At 44.1% G+C, this 27,682-nt stretch overlaps 2 protein-coding genes across 2 annotated transcripts in view; both read right to left on the bottom strand.

Annotated features, from left to right (window-relative positions):
• Positions 1 to 27,682, bottom strand: part of LOC106589767 (uncharacterized) — a 77,057-nt gene that overhangs the window by 14,916 nt on the left and 34,459 nt on the right. Inside the window, exons 4-6 of the mRNA XM_014180097.3 lie at positions 24,901 to 25,033; positions 24,359 to 24,688; positions 23,537 to 23,633 (exon numbers count right to left, since the gene is read on the bottom strand). Of these exons, the coding sequence (XP_014035572.3) occupies positions 23,537 to 23,633; positions 24,359 to 24,688; positions 24,901 to 25,033 (560 nt within the window). The remainder of the gene's footprint in view (positions 1 to 23,536; positions 23,634 to 24,358; positions 24,689 to 24,900; positions 25,034 to 27,682) is intronic.
• LOC106589771 (ligand-dependent corepressor-like) lies at positions 221 to 17,763 on the bottom strand. Its single transcript, XM_082970553.1, has one exon. The coding sequence runs from the start codon at positions 14,763 to 14,765 to the stop codon at positions 13,596 to 13,598; it is 1,170 nt and encodes a 389-aa protein (XP_082826679.1). The 5' UTR covers positions 14,766 to 17,763; the 3' UTR covers positions 221 to 13,595.

The following is a 27,682-nucleotide window of genomic DNA, read 5'->3' as shown; positions in this document are numbered from 1 at the left end:
GCAGTGTTAAATATGTCTTTACCAAAATACGAGTATTCACAGAGTTGGCCTAATGAGACATTTGACAACGATGAGTAGGAGCGTATAATTAGATACAGTATTTAATTAAATTCATATTTAATCTATTAATTTTATGAAGCAATAAAAGAAAATTGAGCCCATTACAGAATTGTGAAAAAGCCAATGCTAAGTGTTTGTTTGAAAAAGACGACAGAGAACATTCCATTTTCACAATTTATTAGAAGAATAGGTGATTTTGAAAAGTGATTATTTCGTCCAGTGAATTTGACCTGTTACACTGTTAGATTTTTTTTTCAAAATGGCATTTTTTTCCTTACAGGATACATTGTAAGTGTAAGAATTTACTCAAAGACAATCATTGGTGCCCCAGGTTCAATGCAACATACACAAAATTGAGATCATATCAACCACTTCAGTCCAAAGATTATAAAGGGGCATATAAGACGCAGTCATATTTTATTAGTAAAGTTATCAAATCAAAATTGCATTCAAAAAAATGAACATTTACCAGTGCAACCAAATGAACTTAGTGATCATTATGTTCTCTCTACTACAAAGACACTTGACCATAGCCAAGTTCTAATAATATAGTACCCCCCCAAAAAACATTTGTAAATAAATTACAGTATATAAAAAAAAAAAAAAAAAAGGTCTGCCAAACTGTGCAAATGGCAATTATTGAAATGAGGTCCAGTTAGGTTTGTGTGTACCTGCTATCTGAGCATCTGAATACATTAACCATTGAGACTAATGAATCCGAGGCATTTCATATGAAACCAAATTGCTTATAGCCCACTTAAGATGGAAATAAAACGTATGAAATATTTTGTATTTAATTATTTTTGAAAAGCCTCCCAGTCCTTTATGTTTGAAGTGTATTGTTCCAAGCATTGCAAGTCATCACAATTAGTCCACAGTATAGGGTTGAAAAGAGCTGCTTTCAAACATTTTAAAAGGAATAACTTGCTATGACAGACTCCATATAGAACTGTCTTAATCTAAAAGTCGTAGAGCTGTTAAACCAAAGATAAGCAGCAACATGTAGACTACCAAAACAAGCTCTAAATCCAGTGGGTTTAGAGAGAGGGAATAGGAGGGACTGCTCAAAGGGAACATTAACAAAATAAATATTCCCAACAAAAGGAATCGCAAGTCAGAATCTCTTCATATGTTCAATCAGTACATTTGCGGAAAGACCACTTTTTATTTTTTTTTAACAATACCTTGCACTCAGAAGGTTCAACTAACGAGGTGTTCAGCTACATCAGTTTATGATTAGGACTACCATTTTTTTTTTTTTTTCAGGTTTAAATATATTCTGTTAAACAGTAGTTCATTATCAACGGAGTGTGATAACTATGGTGTCTGAGGCACTGTGAGCAGGAGAGATCAATGCAGCTTAACTGTTTGGCTAACGTCATACCTGAACGGAGTTTACATTGACATTCATTGTGTTTTTAAAAAACTAAGAAATAAACGCAGAGATTCAATTGGATGGGTTTTTTTGGCTCAATTGCGGGACCAGTTGAGCCAAAATCCACATGCAACTAAAAAGCTCAACTGAAAGAGACACTGTTTAGCCTAAATTAGTATCTGACCCGTTTTTTTGGTGATTGTTGTATTTTTATTTTTATTTTTACAGGACTTTAAGTTGCTGCTATGTCTAAATGTGTAGACAGTACCTGAAGGAGTGAGGGGTGTGTTTTGTCCCTGAGGGTTTCTATGTCTCGCTCTCTCCACTTTTCTTTCAACATTGTGAGTTAAGATCTGACCACAATAATCTAAATATGTGTACATGACAATTCACACGTTTGTGTTTTCTCAACAAAAAGGAGTGGACGGGGGAGACGAGCAGAAATAGAGCAAGGGACAACAGCAGCAAGGAAAACAGAAGGGAAAGATATTTCACAAACGCATATAAAAACAGATGGAAATGCACCCCTTTTTTGACCTTATAATACATAGAGGGAGTAAAAATTATTTAGCAAACATTAAGAACACATGGTATGTATGAGTTAATTACACAAATTTCAAGTAGGTCATTGTGTAAATCATGGCTGGTTGAATAAGAATTCAAGTCTCAAAGGTTGTCTGTGACAATAATTTGCCTTGCATACACCAGTGTTTTCAACCAATCCTTCACCTACAGGATCAAACCAATTCCACTTCACATATCCAACAACAGTGCCTTGAATCCACACAGCCAATAATTCTAAATCTCATTCCTTCATACATTGCCCAAAATATAAAAGGTATTTTAAAGTAAAACATTTTTTTAAAGTATATTGAAGTTAATGTCTTCAGAAATTAATACATAATTACTTTAAAATCAGTAGACAAAGTTTATGTACAACAACCCCAAACTGTATGTACACATCAGCACAAAGTATTTAATCAAAAGGCCTTTATGAAGACTGCTTTCATACAGAACCATATCACCGTAAACATCCAGTCAAAACAGAGGAATAGAAAATTACAAAAGTAGTTTTGACATAAGCTGTAGCCTACCTCCCTGGATCTTTGATAAGAGCTAAATATAACTATGTATCAATAAGTAACACACACACAAGTTCAAAAGTTTGGGGTCACTTTAGACAATTCCTTGTTTTTGAAAGGAAAAGCAAATGTTTTCTCCATTAAAATATCATCAAATTCATAAGAAATACAGTGTAGACATTGTTAATGTTGTAAATGACTATTGTAACTGGAAACGGCAGATTTTTTTATGGAATATCTACAGTGCCTTGCAAAAGAATTCATCCCCCATGGCATTGTTCCTATTTTGTTCCATTACAACCTGTAATTTAAATTGATTTTTATTTGGATTTCATGTAATGGACATACAAACTAGTCCAAATTGGTGAAGTGAAAAAAACGTTTTCAAAAAATTCTAAAAAATAAAAAACTAAGTGGTGCGTGCATATGTATTCACCCCCTTCGCTATGAAGCCCCTAAATATGATCTGGTGCAACCAATTTACCTTCAGAAGTCACATAATTAAATAAAGTCCACCTGTGTGCAATCTAAGTGTCACATGATCTGGCACATGATCTCAGTATATATACACCCCTGTTTTGAAAGGCCCCAGAGTCTGCAACACCACTAAGCAAGCAACACCATGAAGACCAAGGGCTCTCCAAACAGGTCAGGGACAAAGGTGTGGAGAAGTACAGATCAGGGTTGGGTTATAAAAAAAATATCTGAAGCTTGCTTTTAACATCCCATGAAGCACCATTAAATCCATTATTAAAAAATGGAAAGAATATGGCACCACAACAAACCTGCCAAGAGAGGGCCGCACACCAAAACTATCAGACCAGGCAAGGAGGGCATTAATCAGAGAGGTAACAAAGAGATCAAAGAGAAGCCTGAAGTTGCAAAGCTCCACAGCGGAGAATGGAGTATCTGTCCATAGGATCACTTTGAGCCGAACACTCCACAGAGCTGGACTTTACGGAAGTGGCCAGAAAAAAAGCCATTGCTTAAAGAAAAAATAAGCAAACACATATGGTGTTCACCAAAAGGCATGTGGGAGACTCCCCAAACATAATGGAAGAAGGTACTCTGGTCAGATGAGACTAAAATTGAGCTTTTTGGCCAAAGGAAAACGCTTCATCTGGCGCAAGCCGAACATCTCATCACCCCGAGAACACCATCCCCACAGTGAAGTATGGTGGTGGCAGCATCATGCTGTACCATGTTTTTCCATCGGCAGGGACTGGGAAACTGGTCAAAATGTAAGGAATGATGGATGGCGCTAAATACAGGGAAATTCTTGAGGGAAACCTGTTTCAGTCTTCCTGAGATTTGAGACTGGGACGGAGGTTCACCTTCCAGCAGGACAATGCCCCTAAGCATAGTGCTAATACAACACTCAGGTGGTTTAAGGGGAAACATATAAATGTCTTGGAATGGCCTAGTCAAAGCCCAGACCTCAATCCAATTGAGAATCTGTGCTATGACTTAAAGATTGTTGTACACCAGCGGAACCCATCCAACCTGAAGGAGCTGGAGAAGTTTTGCCTTGAAGAATGGGCAAAAATCCCAGTGGCTAGATGTGCAGCTTATAGGGACATACCCAAAGAGACTTGCAGCTGTAATTGCTGCAAAAGATGGCTCTACAAAGTATTGACTTTGGGGGGGGTGGGGGTGTGAATAGTTATGCACGCAAGTTTTGTTTGTCTTATTTCTTGTTTGTTTCACAAAATATATATATTTTTCATATTCAAAGGGGTAGGCATGTTGTGTAAATCAAATGATACAAACCCTCCCAAAAAAATCCATTTTAATTCCAGGTTGTAAGGCAACAAAATAGGAAAAATGCCACGGGGGTATTTGCGCAAGCCACAGTACATAAGTGTACAGAGGCCCATTATCAGCAACCGTCAGTCCTGTGTTCCAATGGCACGTTGTGTTAGCCTTTTTAACATTGTAAACTTGGATTAGCTAACACAACGTGCCATTGGAACACAGGAGTAATGATTGCTGATAATGGGCCTCTGAAAGCCTATGTAGTTATTCCATTTCCAGCTACAATAGTTCTTTACAACATTAACAATGTCTACACTTTATTTCTGATCAATTTGATGTTATTTTAAAATGGTCAAAGTGCTTTTCTTTCCAAAACAAGGACATTTCTAAAAGTGACTCCAAACTTTTGAACAGTAGTGTATATCTGAGGAGGTTTTAATATACAGTGTATTCTGAAAGTATTCAGACCCATTCCCTTTTTCCACATTACAGCCTTAGTCCAAAATGTCTTAAATCTACACACAATAACAACGCGAAAACAAGTTCTTAGAATTGTTTGCAAATGTAATAAAAAACAGAAATACCTTATTTACATAAGTAGTCAGACAGACACTTTGCTATGGAACTCAAAATGGAGCTCAGGTGCATCCGGTTTCCATTGATCATCCTTGAGATGTTTATACAACTTGGGAGTCCACCTGTGGTAAATTCAATTGACTGGACATCATTTAGAAAAAGGAACACACCTGTATATGTAAAGTCCCAAGGTTGACAGTGCATGTCAGAGCAAAAACCAAGCCATGAGGTCGAGGGAACTATCCGTAGAGCTCAGAGACAGGATTGTGTCTTAGCACAGATCTGGGGAAGGGTACCAAAAAAAATTCTGCAGCATTGATGGTCCCCAAGAACACAGTGGCATACGTGAATCATAAATAAAATAAGTTAGGAACCACCAATACTCTTCCTAGATCTTGCCACCCAGCCAAACTGAGCAATTGGGGGAGAAGGGCCTTGGTCGGGGAGGTGACCAAGAACCCGATGGTCACTCTGACAGAGCTCCAGAGTAACTCTGTGGAGGTGGGAGAACCTTCCGGAAGGACAACCATCACTGCAGCACTCCACCAATCAGGACTTTATGTAGTTGCCAGAGAAGCCACTCCTCAGATAAAAAGGCAAGACAGGCCGTTTGGAGTTTACCAAAAGGCACCTAAAATACTCTCAGACCATGAGAAACAAGAATCTCTGGTCTGATGAATACCAAGATTGAGCTCTTTTGCCTGAATGTCAAGTGACACGTCTGGAGGAAACCTGGCACCACCCCTATGGTGAAGCATGGTGGTGGCAGCATCATGTTGCGGGGAGTTATTCAGCGACAGGGACTGGGAGTGTAGTCAGTATCGAGGGAAAGATGAAGGGAGCAAAGTAGAGCGATCCTTGATGAAAACCTGCTCCAGAGTGCTCAGGACCTCAGACTGGGGCAAAGATTCAAATCAAATTGTATTTGTCACATGCACCGAATACAACCTTACAAGCCCTTAACATTGCAGTTCAAGAAATAGAGTTAAAATAAAAAAGTTTTAAAAAATGAACAAGAAAATTACATAACAATAAGAGAGGCTAAATTTACATTTAAGTCATTTAGCAGACGCTCTTATCCAGAGCGACTTACAAATACAGGGGTACCGGTACAGGTTAGTCGAGGTAATTTGTGAAAGTGACTGCACAAATAACAGCGAGTAGCAGCAGTGTAAAAGTTGGGGGGGGGTCAATGTAAAATGGTTGGCCATTTGATGAATTGTTCAGCAATCTCATGGCTTAGGGGGGGGTAGAAGCTGTTAAGGAGCCTTTTGGTCCTAGACTTGGCTCTCCGGTACCGCATGCTGTGCGGTAGCAGACAGAACGGTCTATGGACTTAGGTGACTGGAGTCTGACAATTTTGGGGGGTTTTATCAGACACTGCCTAGTATTAGGTCCTGGATGTCAGGAAGCTTGGCCCCAGTGATGTACTGGGCCGTACGCACTACCCTTTGTAGTTCCTTACGGTCAGATGCCGAGCTGTTGCCATACCAGGCGGTGATGCAACCGGTCAGGATGCTCTCGATGGTGCATTTGTAGAACCTTTTGAGGATCTGGGGACCCATGCCAAATCTTTTCAGTCTCCTGAGAAAGAAAAGGTGTTGTCGTGCCCCCTTCACAACTGTCTTGGTGTGTCTGGACCATGGTAGTTTGTTGACCCGCTTCACTTCAGCCCAGTTTATGTTAATTGGGGCCTGTTCGGCCCTCCTTTTCCCATAGTCCAGGATCAGCTCCTTTGTCTTGCTCACATTGAGGGAAGAGGTGGTTTTCCTGGCACCACACTACCAAATCTCTGACCTCGTCCCTATAGGCGGTCTCATCGTTGTCGGTTATCAGGCCTACCACTGTTGTGTCGTCAGCAAACTTAATGGTGTTGGAGTCGTGCTTGGCCACAAAGTCGTGGGGGAACAGGGAGTACGGGAGGGGACTAAGGACAAACCCTTGAGGGGTTTGAGGATCAGCGTGGCAGATGTGTTGTTGCCTAACCTTACCACCTGGGGTGGCTGTCAGGAAGTCCAGGATCCAGTTGCAGAGGGAGGTGTTTATTACCATGGTCCTTAGCTTAGTGATGAACTTTGTGGAAATTATGGTATTGAATGCTGAGCTGTAGTCAATGAACAGCATTCTCACATAGGTATTCCTTTTGTCCAGGTGGGAAAGGGCAGTGTGGAGCGCAATAGAGATTGCATCATTTGTGGATCTGTTGGGGCGGTATGCGAATTGGAGTGGATCTAAAACTTCCGGCATGATGGTGTCGATGTGAGCCATGACCAGCCCTTCATGGCTACCGACGTGAGTGCAATGGGCAGTAATCATTTAGGCAAGTTAGCTTCGCTTTCCTGGGCACAGGGACTATGGTGGTCCATTTGAAACATGTAGGTATTACTAGTGGTGAAAAAAGTACCCAAAATTAAATAGCACAGTTGGTTAGGAGCCCGTAAAAAACGGCAACCGTACCCTCCGGCGCCATTATCAACCTTCCAACAGGACAACGACCCTAAGCACACAGCCAAGACAATTGGAGAAGTGGCTTCGGGACAAGTCCCTGAATGTCCTTGAGTGGCCCAGCCAGAGCCCAGACTTGAACCTGATCGAACATCTCTGTAGAGACCTGAAAATAGCTGTGCAGTGACGCTCCCCATCCAACCTGACAGAGCATGAGAGGATCTACAGAGAGGAATGAGAGCGCCATACCCAAGAAGACTTGAGGCTGTAATGGCTGCCAAAGGTGCTTCAACAAAGTACTGATTAAATGGTCTAAATACTTATGTAAATGTGATTTGTGTTTTTTTATACATTTGCAAAAATGTCTAAAACCTGTTTTTGCTTTTCATTATGCAGTATTGTGTGTAGATTGTAGGAAAAAAACAATTGAATCCATTTTAGAATAAGGCTGTAACATAACATGTGGGAAAAGTCAAGGGGTCTGAATACTTTCTGAATGCATCTGTAAAATCTGTCTGTGTATAGTTTGGTATAATTAGTATTAAGACTATTTACATAAATACTGCAGGAGTCAAAAGGACTACAACTATCATCTCAAGAAAAATATTCATCTCATTGACTTGAAGGGTGTGCAAGCTTCTGAAAAGCTTCTTATCGAAGCATTAGAGTGTGAAGGGTCAAATTAAATTTCTGACTAATTGGGAAGAACGCCTACAAGCTATTCAATCAAAAACACATTAGTAGAAACACTTTGACAAAAACATACAACCAAAGATCGAAAAACATGAACACCCTCACCTTTAAAATATGAACCAGTCAAGTAGGGTGCATGTAACTTTTACAGAACCTTGAAGTATTTACAAAAAGTGTACCAACCTAGTCCTTCAATTTTCAGTAGTCTTGTATAAGAGAAGTCTCATCCAAGAAAATATTTGCTTATATCAACCTTTGCCAAGTGGTATTCACATCTCCATACATAAATTATTTAGTAGCTTAATTAACCTGATGGGCCATGGACAGCAAATCGCAAAACTGTTGACAACAATTGCAAGATTACGGCATACATCTAAAGCAATGAGTCAACAAACAGCTAGCAGAGTTCAACACATACTGCAAAAAAGCTTTGGCCCATATCCTTTGCTTGTGTTTATGGGAAATTGCTAGATACTGCCTCAAGAAGTTAGATTTATTTGATGCAGGTTCAGTCCTTTTCTAGAGATGAGGTAGCGGATTTGCTTCTGTAGATTTTTGTAATTTTAACACAACCCTTGTGGAACCTGTTTTAATGTTAACACGGAAACTGTTTGTGTATTGTGGAAGAATGGACCACATGCAAAATGCTAATAAAAAACAAAACCTTAAATTTCTCTCCAATAGTGTAATCTTGTCTCAGTATCCGGATTTATAATGGCAATTTTATGACAGCGACTACTTACGAGCAAGGCTCCGTGATTGTCATGGTAACAAAGAAAAGCCTGGCAACTGTTTAATTTGATTAAAGTAACTCACTTTGATTTGTTTACCTTTTTGTTGTCAATCCCATCAAATCCACTAATAAAACGGACTCATCCTCAAAACAAAGACGTAATCTTGATTAGTTTCAGATGATCAATTATAATGAAATGAAATCATAACCCAAATTTATTGCAACTACTGTGAAGCATATGTCTTGACTTGAGGGTGATCACAGTTGGTTTGCAAGTTCAAAAGATTTCTACATATACAGCAAAAAAGTTGACACCTCATTCAAGGGTTTATCTTTATTTTGACTATCATCTAAATTGTAGAATAATAGCGAAGACATCAAAACCCATATGGAATCATGTAGTAAAAAAAAAAAAAAAAAAAAAAAAAAAAGAATTGGTGTTAAATCAAAAATATATTTTCTATGAGATTCTTCAAAGACGCAAACCTTTGCCTTGACGACAGCTTGCACACTGAGCATTCTCTCAACCAGCTTCATGAGGAATGCTTTTCCAACAGTCTTGAAGGAGTTGCCATGTATGCTGAACACTTGTTGGCTACTTTTCCTTCACTCTGTGGTCCAACTAATCCCAAACCATCTCAAATTGGGTTGAGGTCAGGTGATTGTGGAGGCCAGGTCATCTGATGCAGCATTCCATCACTCTCCTTGGTCAAATAGCCCTTACACAGCCTGGATGAGTTTTGGGTCATTGTCCTGCTGAAAAACAACAGATGGGATGGCATATCGCTGCAGAATGCTGTGGTAGCCATGCTGGGTAAGTGTGCCTTGAATTCTAAATAAATCACAGACGGTGTCACCAGCAAAGCACCCCCACACCATCACACCTCCTCCTCCATGATTCACAGTGGGAACCACGCATGCTGAGATCATTCTGCATCTCACAAAGACATGGCAGTTGGAACCAAAAATCAAAAATTTGGACTCGACCAAAGGCGGATTTCCACCGATCTAATGTCCATTGCTCGTGTTTCTTGGCCCAAGCAAGTCTCCTCTTATTATTGGTGTCCTTTAGTAGTGGTTTCTTTGCAGTAATTTGACCATGAAGGCCTGATTCACGCAGTCTCCACTGTATAGTTGATGTTGAGATGTGTCTGTTAAGTGAACGCAGAAGCATTTATTTGGGCTGCAATTTCTGAGGCTGTTAACTAATAAACTTATCCTCTGCGGCAGAGAAGTTCCTGAAATTTTCCAGATTACTTTAAGACATGAAGGCCAGTCAATGATGGACTGTCATTTCTCTTTGCTTATTTGAGCTGTTCTTGCCATAATATGGACTTGGTCTTTTACCAAATAGGGCTATCTTCTGTATACCCACCCTACCTTGTCACAACACAAATTAATTGTTGAAACGCATTAAGAAATTCCACAAATTAACTTTTAACAAGGCATACCTGTTAATTGAAATGCATTCCAGGTGACTACCTCCTGAAGCTGGTTGAGAGAATGCCAAGCGTGAGCAAAGGTATCATCAAGGCAAAGGGTGGCTACTTTGAAGAATCTCAAATATAAAATAGCTTTTTTGGTTACTGCATTTTTCGATATGTGTTATTTCATAGTTGACGTCTTCACTATTATTTTACAATGTAGAAAATAGTAAAAATAAAGAAAACCCCTTGAATGAGTAGGTGTACAAGCTTCTGACTGGTATTCACTGCACATTTAAAAAGTAATATTTACAGTGGATTCATACTAATTAGTTAACCTAGTAGTCAATTATATTTATTTTCACTATACTTATATACACCTGAAAGACTAAAGGAAATGTAATGTTGTCCAACAAAAAATAAACCTGAAAGGAGAGAGTAGGACCAGCCTTGCTTAAGGAAAGTTCTTGTTTTATGCATTTCATGTGATATCAGTTAAGTTTTAGCAATAATCTAAGAGTTTGTAGCTGTGTGTTCACGGTGGGCCAAAATCAAACTTTTAACTCAAATGTTTGTCTAAATATTTAGTTTACATAAGTCTCAAAAATGATGCATAATAACTTACTGGGTCAAGAGTAAGAAATTAACATCTTACAGTCTTGTTGACTATAAAAATGTCACTAGAACTGTAGTAATACCTGTTAATCTGATGACTGTAGTAAAACCAGCACTGTAATATAAACCTTATACAAGGACAATAGGGGATTGATCTAATATTATGAAATGTCCTGAGGTAGAACTGTCGATAGGGTAAGTAGTACTCACAGTAGTTTTGCCAAATTCACAGCGGGACACCATGTCGCTGCTTCCGAGCATTCTATTCACGAAGAGTATTTAGATTCTTGTTCTGATTGTAGAATTAGATAAGTAAACATTGTGTACAATTCTGAGATTTCCATACATTTTTATTGGTCGGTATTACCAAGGAGGAGCAAATACGGCATCCATTGAATTATGTGATGTTTTCTAAAAACATCATGATGTTTAAACTGCAATGGGCAAAGTATCTATGCTTCAGCATATTCTACACTCCTCCAAAGAATTTCCTTAGTGCTATGCGCCACATGGCGAAACCTTTGAGACTCATCAATTTACTGCACCTTAAAGCTGCAATCTAACACGTGAACAAAACCAATCTTTCAATACATAGTTAAGATTTTAAAAATGTTTTAAGAACAAACATTTCCACCTTTCCCTTGTTCTTGCCTTCTTCTGTTAAGCAGGGACAGTCATCCCTAGAGGTAATGAGACTACCTGACTTCACACCTGAAGTTGTTGTGCTAACTGCAGCGCCACACAGATTTAAAATGTCAAAGAGGCTCAAACTGGTAAACAAATGCTGGGATAAGGTAAGTTGTGAGAACACCTGATAAGAGTCGGGTGCATATATTTATCAGTCAATGGTAAGAGATCCCAAAAGTGCCTGTTCGCAGACAAAAAAAAAAAGAAATTTCCCCTTCAGATGATTCTGAGTAAGATACAAGAGGCGTGGAAATAAGTAGGAGATATACATCTGAGAGTGAGGTATGTTTGTGTATAGATATCTAACATAGTATATACATTTCTGATAAAGATAGAAATATACACATTCACACAAGTACTGCAGCCCCACACAAACATTATCCTGAGTTGTGGTGAAGGCTACGGGTGAACACAGGTAAAGAAATGTCCCAATCACACTACACAGCGGATAGCGACATATCTGAGTGGTTGTAAATCTGGAGTGCTTTTGGAGAGTATAAACGGTTAGCTCCTCACGTCACAAAAACAATGTGCAGGCTTCAATGAGGAGGAAGTCTGCGCGTTGTGATTCTGGATGGCCAGACTGCTAGCAACAATGACAAGAAACTGCCACATGGGGAATTGTGGGTGGCGTGTTTTAGCTAGTTTGATCTCTTTGATACAATGTCTTGTTTTGAGGCGTTTTGACTGATGTCACATCTATGCTAATATAGCCAAAATTCACTAGCTAGCTAACCAACAGCTGACATGCATTTCAAAGAAAAGTGCTCATTGTGCAAATGTAGGTTTCAATACACATTTGAGAGGAAATATCGTTTACGTGTCAACAACCTAGGCCAAACCAGTTTCTCCATAGTGATTTTGTAGCTAAACAACCAACACGTCTATAGCTGAGGTTTGGTTGGTAACTAAGGAGGTGGTGAAATTGCGGACAGGGGAATCTGTTCTCCCAAAAAACAAAAACATTCAACCTTACATTAAGATTTTCAGTAGTACACAATGGTTGCAGGCATCCTTTCAACCACATTCTTTCTGCTGTAGTTTGGTCTATTCAATCTCAGGTGTGCATTTGCTGAACAGTGACAGGGAAAGAGAGTATCAACCAGTGTATGACTTTAAACTCACAATGTAAAATAAACATTATAAACCCCCATTTAGATGATCAAATATGAATAGAGTTTCAAATAGAAATAAGCCTTGATTCTACATGTCGAGGGCTGAGCATGCGTCATCATTATGACCCAAACAAAGAAATGAGGTTGGTGTATCCAACCCAAACGTCTCCAACCTTGGTGCTACAAAGTCTGCAGGCTTTTGTTGCAGCTGGCCTCCAATAAGACCATACATTTCCTGTAGCTCTACAGGACCTGGGATGGAGACCGTTGGTTCAACCCTAAGTGCTGTAATAACCAGAGTACTCCTAGAGAACAGTAAGGGGCACCACTGACCAATATACAACTCTGTGCAGACAATTGGGCTTGGTCCAATTGCAATTTTGCCATCACACATTATATTAGTCAGGTAGTAAATTATTAGTTTATGGTAGCACCGTATCAAAAGCAGTTTCAGGATGAACCGTTCAAATATTGTCTGATATCCTTATACAGTACAAACAAGCTTCATAAAACACTCCCAAAACATATTTCAAATATGGAGGGTTTCAACAATGTCTAGGACAACATCGAGGGACAATCTAAAAGAGTGCAGAGACAATTTAGTGTTTGATTGATTTAGACAACAGCTACTTATAGTAGGCTTAACAAACATGTTAAAATGATTAAAGAGCCAAGATGAATAGGTCAGACTGATTCACGGGGTTGATCACAGTAAGTAGAAGTGCATTTGGAATAAATCAAGATACCGAACTGATCAATTGTGTACTAGCTATATAGACTCCACAGGAGGTTGGTGGCACCCTAATTGGGGAGGACAGGCTTGTGGTAATGGCTGGAGCGGAATGGTATCAAACACATGGTTTGATGTCATTTCATTTGCTCTGTTCCAAACATTATTATGAGCCGTCCTCCCCTCAGCAGCCTCCCCTGATAGACTCCTCTGTCATTGCCACTGCCTGGCAAATGCAAACGATTACCTGGTCTGGGAAAAAACATCACATATCATCAAGTACTGAATCTCTTTCAGTCGTGACTTTACTCGTCTGGGGAGAGGCCTGTACTGAGCAGCTGCCTGCCGCTCTCTCCAGATGCTGACACAGACTGGAGGTCCATGGTCGCATCCAGAGCTTCTTGGCTCTCTGGGGCCTCCGTATCCTCCGGTTCCTCCATGTGGCTCATCAGCTTCAGCTTCTTCTTGGGTGGATGTTTCAGGGTGCCAAGGCGCTCCTTGACTTTATACTCCAGAGTGCTGTGAGGGATCCCGTAGACGGTCTGAGCCTTGGACACGCTCATCTTCCCCCCCATCACCACTCCGATAGCCTCCTCTAGCAGCTCTGTGTTGTACTGACGGTATCGTCCCCTCTTTTTCCTCATCTGCTTGTTGCTGAGGTCTGCCTCGGGGTCAGAGGTAGGATACTGCCCCCCAGAGGCAGAGCGGTCTGCATCGGATGAAGCCCAGTACTCCCCCTCTCCTCCACTGCTTCCCCGGCGGCTGTGTTTGGGCAGGATGGACCTCTGCCTCTTCCCCAGGCTGTTCTCACAGTGGTGGCTGGGGAGGCTGTAGGGATCAGAGCTCAGGGAGCCCAAGCAGAAGTCCACCCCCAGGCCTCCAAGGCCTCTCACCTGGGGGATTTTGAGGTCAACGGTCGGGGAGTGGGAAAGAGAGAGGCCCTCGTCTCTGGGGGTCTCCTGGATGATTGCCTTCCCACAGGCGGGCGACTTGGTGAAGAGCCCTGCGGCCTCCAGCAAGCTGGGTAGGTCTTTGAGGTGGTCCCCAGCTCTGCTGTTGGCCCAGAGCTTCAGGAGGGCTCCGAAGTGGGTCTTGGAGGCCCAGGACGGAGAGCCGTACCTGGAAATGAGAGAGAGGTGGTCGAAGGGTCTGGACATCTGGTTCTGGTTGGGAGACAACTCTGGGTTGGAATATAGGTTCACTTCCTGTTTGATGTGCAGGGCGTGACAGAGAGGTGAGGTGGGCTTTAAAGGGACGGAGTGGCTGAAATTCTCCCTCCTCCCATCCTGCAGGCTCCACATAGGCAGCCCGGCCTGTCCGTCAGCACTCAGGGAACGCCTGATTGGATGGAAGGAAATTGGGTGTAAGCAGAGCTTGCACAGTGCTTTATTGTTTCTCTCTCTAGGGGAGGATGGGTTGGGGGAGGGAAGATGAGGCCACCCCTTTATTGGTTGATCTTGCTTAGGTAACATCATATTACAAAATATATGTGTGTGTGAATGTGTGCTCCCTTTAAGAACAAAAAAGCTCAGGGTTTGGGAACTTGTTTATTTTGGCTTCGCATTTTATTACAAATTATGCGTCAGTCAACATAACAATAAGAAAACAATAAAAAAAGGAAATGCAGGGAAAAGAAAATCAAAAGAAAAGTATGAAATCTAAAAAAAAAAAATATGTCCAGCTCTGTTCAGATAGGGCAGGAGAGTGAGGAGGGCCTATTGGTCATTAGTCCTGTCCATATAGCTCAGGAGGGAGGGGGAAAGACATGTTGGTCATTAGTCCTGTCCATATAGCTCAGGAGGGAGGGGGAAAGACATGTTGGTCATTAGTCCTGTCCATATAGCTCAGGAGGGAAGGAGGAGGGCCTACTGGTCATTAGTCCTGTCCATATAGCTCAGGAGGGAAGGAGGAGGGCCTACTGGTCATTAGTCCTGTCCATATAGCTCAGGAGGGAGGGAGGGAGGACATGTTGGTCAAAAGTCCTGTCCATATAGCTCAGGAGGGAGGGAGGAGGGCCTACTGGTCATTAGTCCTGTCCATATAGCTCAGGGGGGAGGGAGGGAGGGAGGACATGTTGGTCAAAAGTCCTGTCCATATAGCTCAGGAGGGAGGGAGGAGGGCCTACTGGTCATTAGTCCTATCCATATAGCTCAGGGGGGAGGACATGTTGGTCATTAGTCCTGTCCATATAGCTCAGGAGGGGAGGAGGAGAGCATGTTGGTCATTAGTCCTGTCCATATATCTCAGGAGGGAGGGAGAGAGGACATGTTGGTCATTAGTCCTGTCCATATAGCTCAGGAGGGAGGAAGGGAGGGAGGACATGTTGGTCATTAGTCCTGTCCATATAGCTCAGGAGGGGAGGATGAGGGCATGTTGGTCATTAGTCCTGTCCATATATCTCAGGAGGGAGGGAGGGAGGACATGTTGGTCAAAAGTCCTGTCCATATAGCTCAGGAGGGAGGGAGGAGGGCCTACTGGTCATTAGTCCTATCCATATAGCTCAGGGGGGAGGACATGTTGGTCATTAGTCCTGTCCATATAGCTCAGGAGGGGAGGAGGAGAGCATGTTGGTCATTAGTCCTGTCCATATATCTCAGGAGGGAGGGAGGGAGGACATGTTGGTCATTAGTCCTGTCCATATAGCTCAGGAGGGAGGAAGGGAGGGAGGACATGTTGGTCATTAGTCCTGTCCATATAGCTCAGGAGGGGAGGATGAGGGCATGTTGGTCATTAGTCCTGTCCATATATCTCAGGAGGGAGGAGGACATGTTGGTCATTAGTCCTGTCCATATAGCTCAGGGGGGAGGGAGGGAGGAGGACATGTTGGTCATTAGTCCTGTCCATATATCTCAGGAGGGAGGGAGGGAGGAGGACATGTTGGTCATTAGTCCTGTCCATATATCTCAGGAGGGAGGGAGGAGGACATGTTGGTCATTAGTCCAGTCCATATATCTCAGGAGGGAGGGAGGAGGACATGTTGGTCATTAGTCCTGTCCATATAGCTCAGGAGGGAGGGAGGACATGTTGGTCAAAAGTCCTGTCCATATAACTCAGGAGGGAGGGAGGACATGTTGGTCAAAAGTCCTGTCCATATAGCTCAGGAGGGAGGGAGGAGGGCCTACTGGTCATTAGTCCTGTCCATATAGCTCAGGGGGGAGGACATGTTGGTCATTAGTCCGGTCCATATAGCTCATGAGGGGAGGATGAGGGCATGTTGGTCATTAGTCCTGTCCATATATCTCAGGAGGGAGGGAGGAGGACATGTTGGTCATTAGTCCTGTCCATATAGCTCAGGAAGGGAAGAGGAGGGCATGTTGGTCATTAGTCCTGTCCATATAGCTCAGGAGGGAGGGAGGGAGGAGGACATGTTGGTCATTAGTCCTGTCCATATATCTCAGGAGGGAGGACATGTTGGTCATTAGTCCTGTCCATATAGCTCAGGAGGGAGGGAGGACATGTTGGTCATTAGTCCTGTCCATATAGCTAAGGAGGGAGGACATGTTGGTCATTAGTCCTGTCCATATAGCTCAGGAGGGAGGACATGTTGGTCATTAGTCCTGTCCATATAGCTCAGGAGGGAGGACATGTTGGTCATTAGTCCTGTCCATATAGCTCAGGAGGGAGGGGGCATGTTGGTCATTAGTCCTGTCCATATAGATTAGGAGGGAGGGAGGACATGTTGGTCATTAGTCATGTCCATATAGCTCAGGAGGGAGGACATGTTGGTCATTAGTCCTGTCCATATAACTCACGAGGGAGGACATGTTGGTCATTAGTCCTGTCCATATAGCTCAGGAGGGAGGGAGGAGGGCATGTTGGTCATTAGTCCTGTCCATATAGCTCAGGAGGGAGGGAGGAGGGCATGTTGGTCATTAGTCCTGTCCATATTGCTCAGGAGGAAGGAGGACATGTTCATCATTAGTCCTGTCCATATAACTCAGGAGGGAGGGAGGAGGGCATGTTGTTCATTAGTCCTATCCATATAGCTCAGGAGGGAGGGAGGAGGGCATGTTGGTCATTAGTCCTGTCCATAGAGCTCAGGGGGGAGGAGGACATGTTGGTCATTAGTCCTGTCCATATAGCTCAGGGGGGAGGAGGACATGTTGGTCATTAGTCCTGTCCATATAGCTCAGGAGGGAGGGGGGAGGGCATGTTGGTCATTAGTCCTGTCCATATAGCTCAGGAGGGAGGGAGGAGGGCATGTTGGTCATTAGTCCTGTCCATATAGCTCAGGAGGGAGGGAGGAGGGCATGTTGGTCATTAGTCCTGTCCATATTGCTCAGGAGGAAGGAGGACATGTTCATCATTAGTCCTGTCCATATAACTCAGGAGGGAGGGAGGAGGGCATGTTGTTCATTAGTCCTATCCATATAGCTCAGGAGGGAGGGAGGAGGACATGTTGGTCATTAGTCCTGTCCATATAGCTCAGGAGGGAGGGGGGAGGGCATGTTGGTCATTAGTCCTGTCCATATAGCTCAGGAGGGAGGGGGGAGGGCATGTTGGTCATTAGTCCTGTCCATATAGCTCAGGAGGGAGGGGGGAGGGCATGTTGGTCATTAGTCCTGTCCATATAGCTCAGGAGGGAGGGGGGAGGGCATGTTGGTCATTAGTCCTGTCCATATAGCTCAGGAGGAGGGAGGACATGTTGGTCATTAGTCCTGTCCATATAGCTCAGGAGGGAGGGAGGAGGACATGTTGGTCATTAGTCCTGTCCATATAGCTCAGGAGGAAGGAAGACATGTTGGTCATTAGTCCTGTCCATATAGCTCAGGAGGGAGGACATGTTGGTCATTAGTCCTGTCCATATAGCTCAGGAGGGAGGGTGGAGGACATGTTGGTCATTAGTCCTGTCCATATAGCTTAGGAGGGAGGGGGGAGGACATGTTGGTCATTAGTCCTGTCCATATAGCTCAGGAGGGAGGGGGGACGGCATGTTGGTCATTAGTCCTGTCCATATAGCTCAGGAGGGAGGAGGACATGTTGGTCATTAGTAATGTCCAGATAGCTCAGGAGGGAGGAGGGAGGACATGTTGGTCATTAGTCCTGTCCATATAGCTCAGGAGGGAGGGCATGTTGGTCATTAGTCCTGTCCAAATAGCTCAGGAGGGAGGGAGGAGGGCATGTTGGTCATTAGTCCTGTCCATATAGCTCAGGAGGGGAGGAGGACATGTTGGTCATTAGTCCTGTCCATATAGCTCAGGAGGGGGGAGGGCATGTTGGTCATTAGTCCTGTCCATATAGCTCAGGAGGGAGGGGGGGAGGACATGTTGGTCATTAGTCCTGTCCATATAGCTCAGGAGGAAGGAGGACATGTTGGTCATTAGTCCTGTCCATATAGCTCAGGAGGGAGGGGGGAGGACATGTTGGTCATTAGTCTTGTCCATATAGCTCAGGAGGGGAGGAGGACATGTTGGTCATTAGTCCTGTCCATAAAGCTCAGGAGGGGGGAGGGCATGTTGGTCATTAGTCCTGTCCATATAGCTCAGGAGGGAGGGGGGAGGACATGTTGGTCATTAGTCCTGTCCATATAGCTCAGGAGGGAGGGGGGAGGACATGTTGGTCATTAGTCCTGTCCATATAGCTCAGGAGGGAGGGGGGAGGACATGTTGGTCATTAGTCCTGTCCATATAGCTCAGGAGGGAGGGGGGAGGGCATGTTGGTCATTAGTCCTGTCCATATAGCTCAGGGGGGAGGGAGGGAGGGAGGGCATGTTGGTCATTAGTCCTGTCCATATAGCTCAGGAGGGAGGGCATGTTGGTCATTAGTCCTGTCCATATAGCTCAGGAGGAGGGAGGACATGTTGGTCATTAGTCCTGTCCATATAGCTCAGGAGGAGGGAGGACATGTTGGTCATTAGTCCTGTCCATATAGCTCAGCAGGGAGGGAAGACATGTTGGTCATTAGTCCTGTCCATATAGCTCAGGAGGGAGGGAAGACATGTTGGTCATTAGTCTTGTCCATATAGCTCAGGAGGGGAGGAGGACATGTTGGTCATTAGTCCTGTCCATATAGCTCAGGAGGGGGGAGGGCATGTTGGTCATTAGTCCTGACCATATAGCTCAGGAGGGAGGGGGGAGGACATGTTGGTCATTAGTCCTGTCCATATAGCTCAGGAGGGAGGGGGGAGGACATGTTGGTCATTAGTCCTGTCCATATAGCTCAGGAGGGAGGGGGGAGGGCATGTTGGTCATTAGTCCTGTCCATATAGCTCAGGAGGAGGGAGGACATGTTGGTCATTAGTCCTGTCCATATAGCTCAGCAGGGAGGGAAGACATGTTGGTCATTAGTCCTGTCCATATAGCTCAGGAGGGAGGGAAGACATGTTGGTCATTAGTCCTGTCCATATAGCTCAGGAGGGAGGGAAGACATGTTGGTCATTAGTCCTGTCCATATAGCTCAGGAGGGAGGGAGGGAGGACATGTTGGTCATTAGTCCTGTCCATATAGCTCAGGAGGGAGGAGGAGGACATTTTCGTCATTAGTCCTGTCCATATAGCTCAGGAGGGAGGGGGGAGGACATGTTGGTCATTAGTCCTGTCCATATAGCTCAGGAGGGAGGGAGGGAGGACATGTTGGTCATTAGTCCTGTCCATATAGCTCAGGAGGGAGGGAGGGAGGACATGTTGGTCATTAGTCCTGTCCATATAGCTCAGGAGGGAGGGGGGACATGTTGGTCATTAGTCCTGTCCATATAGATCAGGAGGGAGGGAGGAGGACATGTTGGTCATTAGTCCTGTCCATATAGCTCAGGAGGGAGGGCATGTTGGTCATTAGTCCTGTCCATATAGCACAGGAGGGAGGGCATGTTGGTCATTAGTCCTGTCCATATCGCTCAGGAGGGAGGGAGGGAGGAGGACATGTTGGTCATTAGTCCTGTCCATATAGCTCAGGAGCGAGGGGGGACATGTTGGTCATTGCAGCAAGGCAGTCTGGCATTTAATAACTGAGAAGGGCACGATGACCGTGTTGCCAAATGACTAATGCTAACGTAGCAATAGCCCTTAGCGAGTGACGTTACCACTGAACAAGCACAACAATAAAAGAGTAAGCCATCAGTATGGGATGTTATAGGGCTACTTACTGTACATAAACACTCACAATATCAACCTAAGAAATACTGTTACTAAGAAAAACATCTGAAATACTTGTCTGCCAGGTCAGCACTCAAGGCACACACAGTATGTGTGACAGAACATAGCAAATCATCAGGTCTTATTGAGTGAACATGATTACATTAAATTGACGGGTGAATGATTGATGATGAGAGGAGATAATGACGGACACAGAGGCAAAGAAAATAAGCATGCGCTTTACTGTTGCTAATGCACTAGCAGCTATAACCCAATATATTATGACTTGACAGGTGTCCGCTTTTTTTTGGACTTCTAAATATTCCCTCCACCTTCAATCAGTTATCCATCTCAACTCAGCTTTGAAATATCATTTCAGAGAAAGAGAGAGGAGAGAAAGATTGGTAGATATACATCTGTGGATCTCTGCATACAGAGCTGTACATTCTGAACAGCTTCACCACAAGCAGCTGGCTCTCTTCCTTCACTCACTCCCCCTCCCCCTTCCATCCTTCCACTACCTTCCTTCCTTTCTTCCATCCTTCCACTACCTTCCTTCCATCCTTCCACTACCTTCCTTCCTTTCTTCCATCCTTCCACTACCTTTCTTCCATCCTTCCACTACCTTCCTTCCAACCTTCCACTACCTTCCTTCCTTCCTTTCTTCCATCCTTCCACTACCTACCTTCCATCCTTCCACTACCTACCTTCCTTTCTTCCATCCTTCCACTACCTACCTTCCTTTCTTCCATCCTTCCACTACCTACCTTTCTTTCTTCCATCCTTCCACTACCTACCTTTCTTTCTTCCATCCTTCCACTACCTACCTTCCTTTCTTCCATCCTTCCTTCCTTCCATCCTTCCACTACCTACCTTCCTTCCTTCCATCCTTCCACTACCTACCTTCCTTCCTTCCTTCCTTCCATCCTTCCACTTCCTTCCATCCATCCTTCCACTTCCTTCCTTCCACTTCCTTCCATCCATCCTTCCACTTCCTTCCACTCTACCTTGCTTCCACTCTTCCTTGCTTCCACTCTACCTTGCTTCCTTGCTTCCACTCTACCTTGCTTCCTTGCTTCCACTCTACCTTGCTTCCACTCTACCTTGCTTCCACTCTACCTTGCTTCCACTCTACCTTCCTTGCTTCCACTCTACCTTCCTTGCTTCCACTCTACCTTCCTTGCTTCCACTCTACCTTCCTTGCTTCCACTCTACCTTCCTTGCTTCCACTCTACCTTCCTTGCTTCCACTCTACCTTCCTTGCTTCCACTCTACCTTCCTTGCTTCCACTCTACCTTCCTTGCTTCCATCCTTCCTTCCATCTTTCCATCCTTCCACTCCCCCATCCTTCCTTCCTTCCTCCCTCCACTCCCCCTTCCTCCCTCCACTCCCCCTACCTTCCTTCCTCCCTCCACTCCCCCTTCCTCCCTCCACTCCCCCTACCTTCCTTCCTCCACTCCCCCTTCCCCCTTCCTCCACTCCCCCTACCTTCCTTCCTTCCTTCCTCCACTCCCCCTACCTTCCTTCCTTCCTCCACTCCCCCTTCCTCCCTTCCTTCCTCCACTCCCCCTTCCTCCACTCCACCTTCCTTCCACCTTCCTCCACTCCCCCTACCTTCCTTCCTTCCTTCCTCCACTCCCCCTTCCTTCCTCCACTCCCCCTTCCTTCCACCACTCCCCCTACCTTCCTTCCTTCCTTCCTCCACTCCCCCTTCCTCCACTCCCCCTACCTTCCTTCCTTCCTCCACTCCCCCTTCCTCCACTCCCCCTACCTTCCTTCCTCCATTCCCCCTACCTTCCTTCCTTCCTCCATTCCCCCTACCTTCCTTCCTTCCTCCATTCCCCCTACCTTCCTTCCTCCACTCCCCCTTCCCCCTTCCTCCACTCCCCCTACCTTCCTTCCTTCCTTCCTCCACTCCCCCTACCTTCCTTCCTTCCTCCACTCCCCCTTCCTCCACTCCACCTTCCTTCCACCTTCCTCCACTCCCCCTACCTTCCTTCCTTCCTTCCTCCACTCCCCCTTCCTTCCTCCACTCCCCCTACCTTCCTCCACTCCCCCTACCTTCCTTCCTTCCTTCCTCCACTCCCCCTTCCTCCACTCCCCCTACCTTCCTTCCTTCCTCCACTCCCCCTTCCTCCACTCCCCCTACCTTCCTTCCTCCATTCCCCCTACCTTCCTTCCTTCCTCCATTCCCCCTACCTTCCTTCCTTCCTCCATTCCCCCTACCTTCCTTCCTTCCTCCATTCCCCCTACCTTCCTTCCTTCCTCCATTCCCCCTACCTTCCTTCCTCCACTCCACCTTCCTTCCTTCCTCCACTCCACCTACCTTCCTTCCTCCACTCCACCTTCCTCCACCTTCCTTCCTTCCTTCCTTCCACCTTCCTTCCACCTTCCTTCCTCCACTCCACCTTCCTTCCACCTTCCTTCCTCCACTCCTCCTTCCTTCACTCCACCTTCCTCCACTCCACCTTCCTTCCTCCACTCCACCTTCCTTCCTTCCTCCACTCCACCTTCCTTCCTTCCTCCACTCCACCTTCCTTCCTCCCTCCTCCTCCCCTCCCTCCTCCCCCTCCAGAGAGGAGTGTAGCTAGAGAGCGGAGAAACTGGAGCTTAATTAATCCAAATTAAAAAATGTATTCCACGGTGTTCCACTTCAAATGCACTAACATCCATACCACGGTGTGATATCATGAGGCATTGCCCTAGGGCAAAACACAAGAGTTTACTGGATTAAAGATTTTAAATGATTTTTGACCTTGAAATGAAGGTCAATGTAAACCATTGAACACCATGCTGTGTTATCAGTAGAACAGAAAGTAATGGTTAGGGGTTTATTTGGATTATTTTGCTCATTTCTTAAATCCATTGGAATCTTAACTACATCTTATTGTGTATTTAAAAGGAATCCAATAATAATAATAATAATAATAATAATAATAATAATGTCTCCTGATACCAAAGCATTTCCTTCAAGATGTCCTTCTTGAAGATGCACATGTGAAACCACTAATGTCACACAGTCAAATCAACACGCACACCATGCATCTCCCCAGGACCAGAGTTGGTGACCATCGCTTCATGTGCTCCTACAGGTTGTTCTAAACTGTTGTTTGAACAGGTTGGGGAGTGAGCTATGGTAAAGCCCTACAGGATGTAGAAACAGAAAGTTGGTCTTACCCTCTAAGAGCGGACGTCTGGGAAAGGTGAGGGCTGCGGAGCGATGACGTGCTGCTTTTGGCCCTTCCCTTTTTGAGTGACAGGTCCAGGACTCCATCTAGGTACAGGACACAAGTGTTAGCGCAGTACATGTGCAATAGGGTTGAATATTTTCCCAGTATTTTACTAAATATTCCATCCCAAGAATAAATCCCTTTCTCCCGGGTAACCCGGTATTTGCCGTCAAAACCGGAAGGGTCCTTTCAAAAGCATTATAAATCATTGAAATATGCTTTGATCAGCAAGAACATTCAAACCTCAGCATGATAAGCCAAATATGAAATATATTTTACGAGCCCTTCATTAACGACATTTAATGAGCCCAAGCCCAAAAAAGTCAAAATGTTTGTGCCGTTATCGAATAACTATATGATATAGGCTACTGCACATTATGCACGACAGAAAAACATAAAGCCCATAGATGTAGCTAGCTACAGTTGAAGTTGGAAGTTTACATACACCAAAGTTGGAGTCATTAAAACTCGTTCATATGCTGTTCATATAAATCATTTATCATAATTTACCAGTATCTGATAGTTATTTATCCTGGGAAAAGGGAGTGGTTTTGGGCGGTAAATTCCAGTAAATCTCAGTAACCAGGTTCCCACCATTCAACCCTAGTGTGCAGTAAAGTAGTGTAGTGAATCTGCTGCTACCTTGTTCTGCAGGCTGTGGCGGCAACCTCTTGACAGTGAGGAAGAGGTTACTTCACATCAAATCTATTACCAGTACAAGTGTTCTGCTCAGTCAGTCTACTACCAGCACTGGTGCATCTGCTCCTACCTTGTTCTACAGGCTGTGGCAGAGGCTTCTTGACAGTGAGGTCGAGAGGTAAGTCCTGGTCGGCCATCAGCAGCTTGGAGAGGACGGGGTTCTGGCTGGGTACGGAGGCGGTCGCAGTACCACCAGGGCTGGCAGCTGGGGGCACCGTGGGCAGCGAGGGGGGAGGAGGCAGGCTTTGGTCTGGGTGGAGACCAGGCCTGGGAGTGGAGCGGCTGTCCGGAGTAGAGGAACTGCTTTTTGAGGTATATTCTGCAGCAAACTGGCGGATCATCCTCTGCATTATCTCCAGAGCCACTACTGGAATGTGCGGGTCTGAGAAGCTGGGCACATCTGATTGAAGGACAGCAACAAACAAAAAAACATTACAAAGACATCTGTAGAGACGGTTGACCCAAGGCCCGTGAGCGAAAGCCATCTCAACCATAGCAACAGTTTCTCAAATGTAACTAAGAACACACATGGTCCTGTTAGATATTCCTGTCAATACACAATCTTACAGAAATTGCTGTAACAAATCTAGTTCTTCATAAGTAAAGACCTACCTTTTTTGTAGAGGACTGCATTAAAAAATTCCTCTGCTTGTTTCTCAAGTCTGTTGATCTTGGTCTGGTCTTTGACCAGCAGGGGTTTAGCCCCACTCTCCAACCCCTGGTTACTCAGGCCAACTAAGTGCTCCTGGGAGGAGAAACAGAAACAAATGGAATAGCGTCTTAGCAGCAGAAGTGACATGCTGTGGCATATGGTAGACACGTACTTAAGCAATAAGGCTTACAAGGGGGTGTGGTATATGGCCAATATACCACTGCTAAGGGGTGCGCTTATGCACGACAACACAGAGTGTCTGGATATAGCCCTTAGCCATAGTATATTGGCCATATACCACAAACCCCAAGGTGCCTTATTGCTCTTTACAGGAAAATGCCATGGGCACTATCTGATGTGTGGAGACATTTCACTGCAGCTAATGTAGAAGGAATAGCTGTATACATTTGCAAATATTGTGCCAAATCATATATGAAGAATGCAACAAAGATGCAGAATCATCTGGCCAAGTGCATAAAGATCCCTCAGCGCTCACAGGCAACCTCTGACAAAAGTCCCCCTATTTCTATTCGAGTTGAAAATTATGAATCAGACACATTATCGATAGCAACAGCTCATGGTCCTCCTGGAATCAGAAGTTTTTTTGACTCAATGGAGGAACGTAGTCAGAAATGCTGATGAATGTCTTGCTCGAGCTGTGTATGCAACTGATTCGCCTCTGATGCTCACAGGTAATGTGTATTGGAAGAGATTTCTGAATGTTCTTCACCCAGCATACACCCCTCCAACCAGACATGCTTTATCTACTCGTTTGCTGGATGCAGAGTTCAGCGTTCAAGTGAAGGTCAAGCAAATCAGAGAAAGCAGACTATTGCAATCATCCGATTGGTGGTCGAACGGTCATGGGCAAGGAATAATTAACTATATCATCTCCACCCCTCCAGCAGTATTCTACAAGAGCACAGACACAAGGGACAACAGACACACCGGTCTCTACATTGCAGATGAGCTGAAGGCAGAAGACAGTCATCAATGACCTTGGACCACAGAAGGTATTTGCACTGGAAAATGTGCACTGGAAAATGTGAAAAATGTGGCCATCCGGGCAAATTTGAGGCTTTTTGAGCCTGACAACGAGCCATCCTCAACAAGGTTGGAAAGTGACAGTGAAGTTGAGGCCTCAGAGTCTGATGTTCAAGAGGTGGACTGAGGAGGTCCAGGGAGAAGACATGGAAGCCTGAGACGAAGACAACCAAAGCCTTAGTTTCTAGACTATAATTTTACAGATGTATGTTGAAAACGTTTTTGGGAGATGCAATGGATCATTCAATATTCCCTTTCTTTTGTTGTTCAGTGAAATCATCCCATGTGAAGAGTCAAGTCATTTAATTAAAGTTCAATTCATAACCATTTTTTTTTTCTTTTTTTCCCCCGATTGGAAGGATTTAATCAATTTGCAATTATGTCTACTTATGATAAGGTACAAATGTTATGTTTGTCTCCATATGATATGGTAAATATATCCAATGCAAAAAACATTACTTTTAAATGGTATTAATATTCATTTGCATAGATTTCTGTTAATTCCCATAGAAAGTGTTCACCTCTGAATATTCCCCAAAATGTGCAACCCTAGTTGGGGGTAAAGGCGCAGTGCCGTTAAACACATGATTTCCTCCGGTTTTTTTTGTACAAATAAAACTCTGAAATTGCGAAAATTATGATCGGCCCTTCGTGTAAGAGCTTTTTGAAAAAAAATCCTTGAATTTCAGCCTGTTCGGGTGGGATGGAATCTATGGTCCACATCACAATGTTATCTGATTATAATAGTCCAAAGACTGTTCATCTAGGTAAGGATGGTCTAGAGCCCATCCCCTATCAGGGCTGTGCAGGTAAATATCTTCACATTTGTTTCCTAGCACCCACACGATTAGACTGAGCATTTCAAGGGCCAAAGGAGGCACAGGGAAATAAATGATAAATCACTGTTTAATGAAAATATGTTTATTAGACAGTGGTGATTACAAAAGACTGCATGGGGGCTTTATCCATTAGGGAGATAACAATATTTGACCCTGGCCTGTATCTGTTAGGGGCAATGTTTGTTGTTTTCCTAGATCAGCGGGTCCCAAACTTTTTCACTCAGGCCCCCGATCCAGCATTGGGGAACAGCCCGTGGGTCACATCTATTTCTATGGGCAGAAGCACTGTTCATGACAAATGCTTCACACACCTCTTGCTGGCATTTTCCTGCAATTCTACACATTTTGTCATGGGGTGAAGATAATTTTTAATTTTAAAGCAAATTTTCATGCAATTCTATAGATTACGCCACATCTGTGTATGCGAGTGATATTTGAGTGATTCAAACATTAAAACTAAATGTATAGGCTAAAAAAACCTAGCTAATAAAAAAAATAGCTAAAAAAAAACCTAGCTAAAAAAATTATAGCTGACATGGACTAGTTGATCTGGACATTTCTGACAAATTATAAACAGCTCTGAGGTCTGCAATTACTGGGGAAAACTGATAATGCACTACTCAATTACAAAAGATGGCACCTTGTGCATTCTACTATTACAACTTTCAAGAGTTAGCTGAAGGCTGGACTGAGTTCCAAAATTTTTTTGGGGAACCACTGTCCTAGATCAGTACAGTAGGCAGGTGGAATGGGAGGATGAGCAGTTTGTTCTTTTTATTTCTCTTCAAGTGCAGATCTGCTTTCATGGACACAGCTCTGCTTCTCTATAGGCTAAGGTCCAGTTGATGGGTGAAGTTTG

The sequence above is a fragment of the Salmo salar genome, chromosome 28, assembly GCF_965601325.2.
Source record: "Salmo salar chromosome 28, fSalSal1, whole genome shotgun sequence".
Taxonomy (NCBI): Eukaryota; Metazoa; Chordata; class Actinopteri; order Salmoniformes; family Salmonidae; genus Salmo; species Salmo salar.
Note: the sequence above shows the minus strand (reverse complement) of the source record. Positions and strands in the feature narration are given on the sequence as shown.

Coding starts and splice junctions, on each gene's coding strand:
- LOC106589771 (XM_082970553.1), bottom strand. CDS start 14,765: ATGATGTTACCTAAGCAAGATCAACCAATAAAGGGGTGGCCTCATCTT.